Here is an 11,850-nt window from a genome sequence, read left to right as displayed (position 1 = left end):
TGAGTCCCACCCTGAGCTGGCACTGGCACCGACCCGCCCGGGCACCTCTGCTCGCCCAGGGGCGGCTCTTTACCGTTAGCCCGGAGCAAAGAGCAGGACCTGGCGTGGCCTTCCCAGCTCTGTCAATATTTGCCGAGGCAGCCCCATGCCTGGCGTTGGCACCGGCGCTTCCCCTTACAGGAAGGGGCTGGAGCAGGAGAAGAGGGTTTTCTGTAAGTGCCCGTGAGGCGGGGGGAGGAAGGAGGGACCTGCCCTCCCTGTGGGTGAGGGCATCCCCCTGGCAGTTTGTGACTGAGGGGCTCCAGCCTGTGCCAGCCTCTGCCCAGGGCTGGAAGCTGGGAGGCAGGAACTGGGAGCCCTGGCACGCCCCCAGCACTGGGCTCTGTCCCTGTGTGGCTGGGATGAGTGTGGTGAGGGATGCTGGTGATCATGGGATGCGAGCGTGGGCCCAGTGGCAGGAAATGGGGCTGGTGAAGCTGGGACAGCCCAGGGTGGGCAAACACCCATTGGGGAGAAGGTGGGGGTGCCCTTAGGGGCTTTCTAGGGCAGGGGAGATGCCCAGGGCTCTCCTGACATTGCTCAGCCACATTGGGGCTGTCCCTTTATCCATCTGCCTTCCTCACTGCTGAAAGCCTCCTCCCACCATGGCACATCCCTGGGCACAGGGAGGGCTCTGGGAAGGCTCCTGGCACATTCCTGGGCAGCTCTGGGGCAGATTGCCCGTGTCACAGCAGCAGCAGAAGGGTGGTTGGGGACCCCCAGTGCCACCAGCCCCAGGATGAGCCCACAAACCAGCTCTGGGCATGGTGCCCGTGCCCTCAGCGGGCGCTGCCAGCGCGGGCAGCTTCCGGAGCTTTCTAGGAATCGGCTCTTGCCCAAGCAGCTCTGCCAGGCGTGGGAGGAAGTGGCCATCCCACAGCACCTCCTGACCCTCAGCGGGCTCAGCCCGTGGGGTGGGGGCACTGGGGGGGCTGCGTTTCATCTTTGTGAGCTGACACCAGCAGCTGCATGGTGCCCCAAAGTCCCATTCCCTCATCCCCCGTGTCTCTGTCCCTGTGTCCCCACACCCTGGCCACTCTGCCTCCCTCCCACGCAAGCAGGAGACAGCGGAACAGAGAGAGAGAGTGCAAAAATAGAGTTTATTTCCATTTTTATCACATAGAAAAAAAGCGGGTGTTTCTTGGGGCTCACCCAGCTGCAGCAATAAATACAGTACAAAACCCCCCACGCCCAGAGCTCCCACACAACCACGGGACTGGGGCTGCGTCAGGCTCAGGAGGATGGGAATGTGTCCAAGTGGCTCTTTCCGGCCATGGACAGGCACAAATAAGTTAAACTGCAATAAGTACTCTGATTTTAGCAGGGAAGGGGGACAGAGCAGAGATGCAGCTCCCCAAAGTGCTGAGGCTCCCCGAAAAATCCTCGTGAGGCTGCTGTATCCCTATGGTTCTTCCATCTTCCCTCCTCTCTCTCCCTAATGGCTAATAAATATTAATTACTAGAAATAACACCCATCAGATGTGTCCCTGCAGGCTGCAGCCCAGACAGGGAGATGCTGCTCTGGAGCATCCTCATCCTGGGATGAAGGTGTTTTCCCGTGGGATGATGCAGCAGCCCCAGCAGTGCAAGCCATGGGGAAACTGAGGCACAGGCAGTGCCAGCAGCAGCTGTGGGTGCCCAGCCCAGCTCCAGAACCTCGTAGCAGAGATACGCTTGTGTTTAAATATTAAACAAGGGTGATGCTGCACAGGTACCTGTGCACGGATCCTCCGCGGGATCCCCTGGCGCCTGCCCGGGGCCGCGGGCGGGGGAGCATCCCCAGACAGATAAATATTAAATAGCCATAAATATTAAATAAGCAGGAAATGGGGTGCTCCCGGGATGCCCCTCAGGTGGGACATCCACAAACAGGGGTCAGAGGCTGGTGAGGTGCCGCAGTGCCCGGTACGCCGTCTCCAGGAACCGCTGGAAGTTGGCCAGGATGAAGAAGCCGCCCACTTGGTGGTGGAAGTGGGAGGAGAAGGTGGGGACGGGGTCCTGGTTCTCTGTGGGGTAGGTCACCGTGGCCAGGCCCAGGTCCTCCATCTGCAGCCAGGCAGAGGAAGAGGCATCAGCTCCAGGCCTGGAGATGCCCCTCTGCCCCAGTGTGCCCTTCCCAGGCATGCAGCTCCCACCGTGCCCACCCATCCCTGTGAATGCAGCCCCTGCCATGCCCACCCATCCCTGTGAATGCAGCCCCTGCCATGCCCACCCATCCCTGTGAATGCAGCCCCTGCCATGCCCACCCATCCCTGTGAATGCAGCCCCTGCCATGCCCACCCATCCCTGTGAATGCAGCCCCTGCCATGCCCACCCATCCCTGTGAATGCAGCCCCCACCATGCCCACCCCTCCTTTGGGAAGCAGCACCTGCTTTACCCACCTGTCCCCACAAAGTCCCCCCTTTGCCCCCTCACCTGCTGCTGGATGTTGGAGGACAGGTTGGCCATGTCCAGCTGCAGGGTCTCCACCAGCCCAGCGTGCCCAGGCAGGAGGGCTCGGAGGGTGGCCAGGGAGCCGTGGTAGATGCGGAGCCCGGCTCGGATCTGGCTGAAGCAGGTCTCCTGTGGTGGGCATGGCGTGGTCAGAGGGGCTGGGCATGGCCTGGCCACCAAGACACGGAGGCTCTGGGGTGCCCCCGAGCTGTGACAGAGCTGAGCAGCTCATGGCAGGGGTGGCTGCCCGCACTCACTGCCTGGAAGGTGCGGCGGTGACACTGCTCCAGCGGCGCCTGTGCGATGTCCAGGTCCTGCCGCACCAGCTGCAGCTCGTCCTCCTTGCACAGCTGGAGCGTGTCACACTGCGGACAAAGGGGACAAGGTGAGGATACCAGAGGACCTCGACACACCAGGACACCCCAGCATCCCATCCCTGGGCTGTGGGACCCTGTGCAGCCCAGCCAGGAGGAGGGAGGGGATGGAGTGGACACAGTGTAACAGGGACGGAGGTGAGCCAGGAAGGTCACCACGTGTCCCCGGTGGGTGCCCCAACACCCCGGGGCTGAGCTTTGGGCAGTGCAGGGGACACTGCTGGCTCCTGGCCCTGCGGTGCCGATAAGGGCAGGGAGGGGGTCACCTTATCTGTGACCTCACAGTGGCCGCCATCCCCCCTCCGCAGTGAGGGACTCACCACCACGCGCTGCAGCGCAGCCACGTCCCCACGGATCTTGCGGGTGAACTCGAGGTTCCTCTGCAGGAAGAGCTGGAAGTCCTGGTCCCCTGAGAGCTCGGTCAGTGGTGCCCCATGCAGCGCCCGCCACAGCAGCACAGCCAGCAGCACTGCCAGCCCACCTGTGGGGACAGCGGCTCAGCGTCCACCCCACGGAGCCCCGACCCCTCAGCCGGGATGGGCTCAGCAACCAGGACCACCCTGGGGATGGTGGCAGCGGCAGCATGGCCTGGGGAAGGGGCAGAGACCCCAAAAGGGGAGAGGGACCAGTGCTCCCAGCATCCGACCGGTGCCAAGGGCAGCAGCAGGGGGCTCTGGATGTGTGGGTGCAGGTAGGGTGGGTTTATGGGTGCTCTGGGTGCAGTGGGGGCACTGGAGGCAGTGGGTCCTGTGGGCAGAGTGGGTTTTAGGGATGGTTTGGGGGCAGTGCGAGCAGTGGGTGCTGCGGTTGTGGGGGCAGTGGGTTCTGTGGGCAAAGTGGGTTTTAGGGGTGGTTTGGGAGCAGTAGGGGAAGCGGGTGCAATGGGAGCAGTGGGAGCTGCATGGGTGCTGGCTACTCACGGGTGAGGAAGCACATGGTGGGTGCCCGGCTCGGTGTCTCCTCCTCTGTGCAGCACGGCCCTGCCCAGCCCGGCCCGGCTCCTCTCACTCTGCCCGGCTGTGCTCATTGATCGGGTGGCATTTATAGCGCACGGGCCTCGGGGATTCTCACCGATGAGGCAACAGCGCGATTGCTTCACTGCCTTAATCACAGCATGCAAATCTCGAGAACCGGGTGCTCGGCCGCGGCCACAGCCCGGGGCTTTCCCGGGGCCGGTGGGCAGCGGTGCCCCTCGGTGTGGCTGCGGCCGCCCGGTGGAGCCCAGGCGCGGAGGCTGGTGCCGGGACAGGGCAGGTGGTGCCTTGGTGACTCATTAACCTGCTCGCAGGGCTCTCACTACGCTGGCCAGGTGGGCCAGTGCCCAGCGGAGCAGGGTCATGTGCAGGGTCACTCGCAGGGTCACTCGCAGGTGACCGGCCAAGGGGATGGTGGCTTCTCGCTGCTGCTGTCACTATGGGGTTGTCCCCATGCCCAGCCCGCGTGGGCAGCACCCCCTGTCAGCTGCCACAGACATCAGGGTGGGTGCTGGAGGTGTGACCTTCATGGTGGTGGCACCAGCTGGAGGTGGCCAAGATGAGACCTGGTCCAGGCACGTGCCCAGGGCTGCGGCACGATCCTGCCCGATCCTGCCCTGCTGGGCGCTGTGGGGCCGGGTTGTGCCCAGTGTCACCACGCACCAAGCACCGGCCACACCGGGCTGACCCCACCCGCGAGGGGCCAAACCCCCCCTCTGCCCCTACGGGGAACAGACTTCCAGGGCAGCCCTCAGCCAGGACTGGCTGCTCCCGGCCCGGCTGCGTTGATGAGGGAATTTTGGCTCGTGCCGGTTCCCGCAAGCCCTTCCAGGATCTGCTGGCCGGGTGCCAGCTGGCCGGTTCCTGCCCGGCACGGGCCGGCCAGGGCACGGGAGGCATCCTCCCCCCTCACAGCCCCGGACAGGGTGAACCCAGGGCAGCATTGGGATCGAGACGGTCATTCTGCACCCCTGACCCCTGGCTGGGTCCCATGGCTGCCCTCCTGGAGGCTGCGTGGACCGGGATGGGGACAGGGATGGGGATAGAGAACGTGGTCTCTGCAAGTTGCAGATGTTGGTGGGCACTGGGATATGCCACACACCCAGTGGGGTAGTTTGTGGGGTGCAGTTTTTGGGGTACAGTTTGTGGGGTGCAGTTTTTGGGGAACAGTTTGTGGGGTACAGCCACAGCACCAGTCCCAGAAGCTGGAAGTCCTGGAAGTTCCCTTCTCCAGTTGGGAAATAAATCCCCATCAGCTGCAGCCAATCCACGAGTACCAAGCAGAACCTTCCTGGCACAGCCAGGTGTGAACTCCAAAATCTACTGCTGACCTCCCTTCAAACCTGGCAGCACCAAACGTTCTGCCCTCCGGATGTGTGAGAGGACCTTGGCAGCAGAGACTGTCCATGGGATTTTTGGGAGAAACAGCCCCCCAGCTGTGCCTGTCCCCACCCTGGAGCCAGGGAGAGCCATGGAGGGGCTCGGTCCCCTCAGTCTGAGCACCCACGGGACCACCCCAGAGCGGATCTGCCCTCTCAGCAGGATGGTGCTTTCAGGAATTGTGCTGGGGGCGTGGGGGGGTTGAATCAGTGCCCAAAGGCCCTGTCAGCTTTCCAAGGAAGGAAGTGGTTTCAAATCCGAAACTGGGGGTGTTGGGGGGTGGGGGAAGGAGGTGGCCCAGCAAACCCCCTCCCCCCCATCACCACGGGGCCCGAGCTGCTCTGTCCAGGGCCTGTTCCAGGCACCCACCCCGCTGTTTCGGCCTCGTGGTCACCCTTCCTCTTCCCAGGGCCCAACCCGGGCACCCTCAGCCCCTTCCTGACATCTGCCACCAGACCAGTGCTCCCGGGATGTCCCTGTGTCCCCAGAGCCAGCCCCCCCAGCTGGGCTCTTGCCTTCCCTGGTGTCCCCCAGAGCGGGAATGGGCTGGGACAGCCCCGCTCTTGACCTGCAGCCCTGGCTGCCATCCCGGCAAGGGCGTGGCTGGGAGATTCCCAGATTTTCTCAGAGAACTCATCCCAGATGCTGATGGGACCCACCTGGAGTGGCTGCATGTCCCGTGTCCCCATCACCCCCAGGGCTGGTGGGGCACAAAGGGGGTTCTGTGCCTTTCCCAATGGAATCGTCCTGGGATACTGTCCTGGAGCTGCTGGGACCACTCCCAGCACCATTGAAACAAAGCTCCAGTCCCCCAGGATGGCCTGACCAGATCCAGTCCCAGGGAGAGAGCAGACCCCAAACCAGGCCCATGCCCCTTCCCCATCCCAAAAAACCCACAGCAGGAGCCACCCAGGCTGGTGTTTTTCCATCTTTTATTTTAAAAGTCATAACTGAAGTTTAACAAAGTTTGACCCCGCTGCTGTTGTGGGAGCTGGGAGGGCACCAGTGGAGACCCCACTCCTGCTCCCTCCAGCCCCACTCCCCTCACAGCCCCCCGGCATCGGCTCCGATGTCAACACAGGGATCCTTTTAAGGATGTTTATTGGGGAGGGGGTCTCACCACAAGTGCAGGTGGTCAGGGGGTGTGGGCCCAGGGAACCCCCTGTGTCCCCTCCCACAGTACAGACATGCAGGGATTTATAAAAGGGGGTCTGGGGGGGACGGAGGGCCCTGCTCAGCCACCATCTGTCCAAGGGACAAATAAAAAAGTACAGCCAGGGCCCAGGGTCACGGAAAACCGTCGTCATCGTCCTCTGCCATCTCCTTGGCAAACTCCAGGTCCTGCTGCTCACGCTCCCGGCGCTCCTGGAAAGCAAAGGCCGAGGTTGGTGGCAGGTGGGGACAGGAGCCACATCCTTCCCGTGGCTGTGGTGGCTGCAGGGATCTCACCTCTGCAGATTCCAAGTCCTTGTTGTAAGATTTGGGTGGGAATCTCATGGCCTGGAGAAAAAGAAGAGGAGGAGCTCAGAGCTGAGCCAGCCCTGGGCCATGCTGTGCTGTCCCCAGCAGGGACCTGGGGACACGCTGTGCTCACCTTCACGGACATGTTGTGGATGTCGAGGCAGAAGGAGATGCGCTGGTGGAAGGCCAGCTGGGGCTCCCGCGTGGAGTAGATGTCGATCATCTCCTTGGACTGCACGTAGCCCTTCTCGTGGTTGATGCTGGCCTCGATCACGCCGTCCCGGATGGCCTGCGAGCCCGGGCACGGGGCAGGGCACGGGGTGTCCCCAAGGGCTCACACAGAGCGGGGACGTGGCGCCCTGAGCGTCCCTGCAGGAGCCTCAACCCAAACCCGGCGGTGCTGCAGGGAGGGGTGAGGGGGGACGGGGCGGGGTGGGGGCTGTGGGCACCCTGGGATCCCACAGGGATGGGACTCCCTGTGCTGGTACCTTGGCAACGATGAACTCGGCGTCCTCGGGGCTGTCCAGCTGCAGCTTCTGGGCGATGTCAGCCAGGGAGATGCGGGAGTAGGAGAGGCTGATCATGCGGACACCTGCAGGGAGAAGGGCAGGGGATGCAGCCCCCCAGGCCTGCCCAGCCTGGTGGGGGTCCCCAAACACCCTCCTACCTGTCTTGATGACGTTGTGCCTCAGCCGAATGATCAGGGTGTAGGTGCCATCGGCCTGGAACTTGTCCCCAAACTGGTCAAGGACTTGGTTGAACTTGGCCAGGTTCCCCGTCCTGACGGCTGGAGGGAAGAAGGATGGAATGGGGGAAGGAGAAAGGCTGGGGAAAGCGAGTCAGGGCTGGCTGACTTCCTCCTTCTCCTCCTTCCCAAGCGGCATCTGCACCCAATTCCCAACAAGCGGAGAAGAGAATTCCCACTGGGTCCCTTCCCACTCAGGACGTTCCATGATCCCCTGACCCTGCAGGAAGGGCAGGCAGGGGTGGGCACACATACCCTGGGTCAGCAGGAAGTAGGGCATGAGCGAGCGCTTGAGCGAGGGCTGCCGGAACTGGAGCCTGTCTGGGATCTCCCCGAGGAGCAGCTCCACCACGATGAGCAGCTTGTGCACCTGGGGCAGAGCAAGACTCTGAGTGAGTTCCCATGAGGCCTGAAACCATCCCTGCCCCTGTGCCCTCCAACAGGTCCTGCACCATCCCCGTGGGGCACAAAACTCCAGGAGATCCCAAACCCATTCTTGTCCCTGTGGGGCCTGGAAGGTCACAGATTTGTCCCTGGGAAGTTCCAAACCTGGGAGGTCCTGCACCTGTCATCCCTGCAGGGCCCAACACCCTGGTCCCAAAACCATCCCCATGGAGCCCAGCCCTGGGGAGTCCTGGACCTGACCCTGGGAAGTCCGAAATCCCAGGGGACCTGACTCCTTGGGGCCGGACATCCAAGGAGGTCCCAAACCAAACTCCACGGGGCCTGACATCCCAAAATGTCCCAAACCTGGGAGGTGCCAAACCAAACTCCACAGCACCTGACATGCCAGAAGGTCCCAAACCTGGGAGGTGCCAAACCAAACTCCATAGCACCTGACATCCCAGAAGGTCCCAAACCTGTGAGTTCCCAAACCAAACTCCACAGCACCTGACATCCCAGAAGGTCCCAAACCTGTGAGTTCCCAAACCAAACGCCACAGCACCTGACATCCCAGAAGGTCCCAAACCTGTGAGTTCCCAAACCAAATGCCATAGCACCTGACATCCCAGAAGCTCCTACATCCAAGCCCTGTGAGATCCCAACCCCGAGGGGTCTCAGACCCAAGCCAGGGGGGTCCTGCCCCCTCCTCACTCACCGTCTGCTTGAAGCCCACGGCCGTGTGCTGCGGGGCCTTGCGCAGGGCGTTGGTCATGGTGCGCCGTGCCTCAGAGTACTCCAGCTGGATGGCCTTGATCCGCCCTGCGCCCACACGGGGCGGGTGGGGAAAGCCACCCAGTGAATCCAACCTGACCTACACGGATGGGGCTCCAAATCCTGCCTGGAAGCCCCACCTCCAGCTGATCAAAGGGGTTCTCTGAGGAACCGGAGGTGCCAGGAGGCAGGGCAGGCACCGAGCCTCGCTCACCTGTGTAGTACAGGTACCGAGCCCACTCGTTGTTGTTGGCCTGCTCGGGGAACACGGACTTGGAGACGAGTTTCTCGGCCTGGTCGTAGAGGTTGTAGTGGAGGTAATTCCTCAGGAGCAGGTTCAGGAGCGTGGCCTGGCCGTCGGCGTCGTGGCGCAGCGTGGCCGTGCGGAGCCGGGCGTGCAGGAAGCTGCGGGGTGGGACAGGGAGTCAGGGAAGAGGGAGGAAAACAGGGAGGGGATCAAGCTCAGGGACAGCCCCCCACAGGACCCATCCCACCTCCGGACCACGTCGAGTTTGTTGAGGAATTCGTAGATGCGGGAGTGGTAGTAGTAGCACTTGGCCACCACCAGGTCCAGGGCCCGGCGGTTCTGGGAGCTGATCTTCTGCATCAGGTCATCGGACACCTTCTGAGCCTGAGGGACAGCAAGGGAGCTCAGAGCAGGGGGATTGATCCCAGGAGGGGCACAGACCACCCACGATGTGGGGAACAACCACACACAGCTGGGATGAGGGCACAGCACGGGGCACAGCCAGGGGAGCAGCTCAGGGGTCTCACCTCGGGGTACCTCTTGCTGTTCATCAGGTAGATGACGAGCAGCAGCTGCAGGTAGGCCTCCACCTCTGGCAGGAGAGGGGCTGAGGCTGCTTTCCCCGTCCGTGGGCGGAACTGCAGCTCAGCTTCTGTGTCCATGGACTGAGGGGAGAGAGAAATTCGGGATCACTGTCCCCGTGTGGAGACAGCTCTGCTCCAGGTGTGACAGGAGCCAGCCCAGGACTGCAGGGACCTGTCCCTGCTCACATGTGTGGCTGAGCAGAGGGGCTGCTTGTCCCCAGTGTCCCCAAACCCCACTGCACTACTCCAGAGGCTCCCTGGAGAGGGAAAAAAATCATGGAATTCCAGGCTTTTTTGGGTTGGAGGAGCCTTCAAATCCACCCCTACCCTGCCATGGGTAGGGACACCTTCCACTAAACCAGGCTGCTCCAAGCCTTGGCCAACACAGCCATGGACACTTCCAGCGATGGGGCAGCCACAACTTTCCTGGGAAATCCATTCTGGTGCTTCACTGCCCTCACAGGGAAGAATTTCTGGCCAATATCCCATCTAATCCCACCCTCTGTCAGTGGAAAGCCATTCCCCTTGTCCTGTCACTCCAAGCTCTTTGTACACAGTCCCTCTCCATCCTTCCTGTTGCTTCTTCAGATACTGGGAGGCCACAATTAGGTCACCCCTAAACCTTCTCTTCTTCAGGCTGAACAATCCCAGTTCTCCCTGTCCTTCCTCACAGCTGAGCTGCTCCATCCCTTTGATTATCCTCTGGATTCACTCCTACAACTCCACACCCTTCCTGTGCTGGGACCCCTGAGCTGGGGCAGTGTTGTTGCAGGCTCCCAGCTGGGGAATAATTAGCATTGACTCTGTGATTGCAGAGGGCTGATCAATTGTTTTATTCTACTGTATTATACTATGCTTATTAAGAAGCTCATCACCTTTAAAGACTTAACTGGTCAGTCTCTTTAAACACCATCATCAGTGTCTAATCAAGAAATCACCCTTTGGTACACAATCTCCACAACACATTCTACAACAGGTGCAACAAGTGGAGATAAGAATGAGAAACATCTCTTTTCTCTGATCTTCTCACAGCTTTCGTTGTTTGCTCTCTGTGGCCAGAGAGCTGCTACCACAGGGCAGCTCTGCTGGGGGCTGTCACCAGAGCAGGGCAGAGGTGAGGGCAGCAGGTTTCCCTACCTCCTCCAGGAATCCCAGCAGGAAGTCCCTGACAGTGCAGTTGGAGGTGAAGAAGCCGTGGATGGCCTTGTGCAGCACGTTGGGGTTGAGGCGGCGGGAGGTGGAGGGCAGAGCCCGCAGTGCTCTCAGGACATAGCGGGGCTCCTTCCCCGACACCGCCTTCTCCAGCTGCTTCACGTGCTCCTTGATGTCTGTGGGGTATTATACTATGCTTATTAAGAAGCTCATCACCTTTAAAGACTTAACTGGTCAGTCTCTTTAAACACCATCATCAGTGTCTAATCAAGAAATCACCCTTTGGTACACAATCTCCACAACACATTCTACAACAGGTGCAACAAGTGGAGATAAGAATGAGAAACAATTCTTTTCTCTGATCTTCTCACAGCTTTCCCCAGGAAAATGCCTGGGGAAGTCGTTGGTTGCTCTCTGTGGCCAGAGAGCTGCTACCACAGGGCAGCTCTGCTGGGGGCTGTCACCAGAGCAGGGCAGAGGTGAGGGCAGCAGGTTTCCCTACCTCCTCCAGGAATCCCAGCAGGAAGTCCCTGACAGTGCAGTTGGAGGTGAAGAAGCCGTGGATGGCCTTGTGCAGCACGTTGGGGTTGAGGCGGCGGGAGGTGGAGGGCAGAGCCCGCAGTGCTCTCAGGACATAGCGGGGCTCCTTCCCCGACACCGCCTTCTCCAGCTGCTTCACGTGCTCCTTGATGTCTGTGGGGGGCACACGGGCACCCCTCACCCCAAATCCTCTGCCAGCAGCACCCCGGAGCACAGCCAGGGCTGTGCCCTCACCCCGTCCTGCTGTTCTCAGCTCCCTCTGCCCTTGGTGTCCCCAGTGACCCCACCTGCCCTCGCTGTTTGGAGCGGGGGGCTGGGGAGGCCCTTGCAGAGTTTTCTCCCTCCTCACCCCCACGGGGTCCCACTACAGCAGCCCCCCTGTCCCTCACAGTCTGTCCCCCCGCAGAGGGGACACCCTCACAGAGCTGCCCCAATTCCCTTCTACAGTGACTGCCCCAAACACAACTCCATCCCCCACTCTTCAGTGACTGCCCTAAACCAACCTCACCCTTCCTCTCCCTCACACACTGCCCCAAACACCCTCCTCCAGAGTGTCTCCCGCACACAAAACACAGCTCCCGCCTCCCTTTCCTTCCCTAAATCCCTTTCCCCACAGCGACACCCCCCAAACACACCTCCCCTCTCCCTTCCCCACAAGGTGCCCCCCATCTCCCCTTCCCCAGAGTGTCCCCCTACATTACACTCACATTTCTCTTTCCCTCAGAGCCCCCTCCTTGATCCCCCCCATTCCCCTCCTCCAACACC

At 61.4% G+C, this 11,850-nt stretch overlaps 2 protein-coding genes across 3 annotated transcripts in view; both read right to left on the bottom strand.

The window, feature by feature from the left end:
- Nucleotides 1–1,914: 1,914 nt before the first annotated feature.
- CSF3 (colony stimulating factor 3) lies at nt 1,915–3,783 on the bottom strand. Its single transcript, XM_041426584.1, has 5 exons — nt 3,768–3,783; nt 3,168–3,328; nt 2,731–2,838; nt 2,456–2,602; nt 1,915–2,085 (listed from the first exon to the last, which is right to left on the bottom strand). The coding sequence occupies exons 1-5, from the start codon at nt 3,781–3,783 to the stop codon at nt 1,915–1,917; spliced, it is 603 nt and encodes a 200-aa protein (XP_041282518.1).
- Nucleotides 3,784–6,116: 2,333 nt separating this feature from the next.
- Nucleotides 6,117–11,850, bottom strand: part of PSMD3 (proteasome 26S subunit, non-ATPase 3) — a 6,038-nt gene continuing 304 nt past the window's right edge. The window contains exons 2-12 of one of the 2 annotated variants that reach the window (XM_041426539.1): nt 11,048–11,238; nt 9,337–9,474; nt 9,057–9,193; nt 8,777–8,967; nt 8,507–8,610; nt 7,663–7,777; nt 7,330–7,449; nt 7,151–7,254; nt 6,796–6,951; nt 6,651–6,701; nt 6,117–6,566 (exon numbers count right to left, since the gene is read on the bottom strand). In XM_041426539.1, the coding sequence (XP_041282473.1) occupies nt 6,489–6,566; nt 6,651–6,701; nt 6,796–6,951; nt 7,151–7,254; nt 7,330–7,449; nt 7,663–7,777; nt 8,507–8,610; nt 8,777–8,967; nt 9,057–9,193; nt 9,337–9,474; nt 11,048–11,238 (1,385 nt within the window). In that variant the 3' untranslated portion in view covers nt 6,117–6,488. Of the gene's footprint in view, nt 6,567–6,650; nt 6,702–6,795; nt 6,952–7,150; nt 7,450–7,662; nt 7,778–8,506; nt 8,611–8,776; nt 8,968–9,056; nt 9,194–9,336; nt 9,475–11,047; nt 11,239–11,850 lie in introns of both variants that reach the window. The other variant, XM_041426538.1, reaches the window with a different exon arrangement.

The sequence above is a fragment of the Onychostruthus taczanowskii genome, unplaced genomic scaffold (assembly GCF_017590055.1).
Source record: "Onychostruthus taczanowskii isolate IOZ18803 unplaced genomic scaffold, ASM1759005v1 scaffold91, whole genome shotgun sequence".
NCBI lineage: Eukaryota > Metazoa > Chordata > Aves > Passeriformes > Passeridae > Onychostruthus > Onychostruthus taczanowskii.
This window is presented reverse-complemented; position numbering and strand designations above follow the sequence as displayed.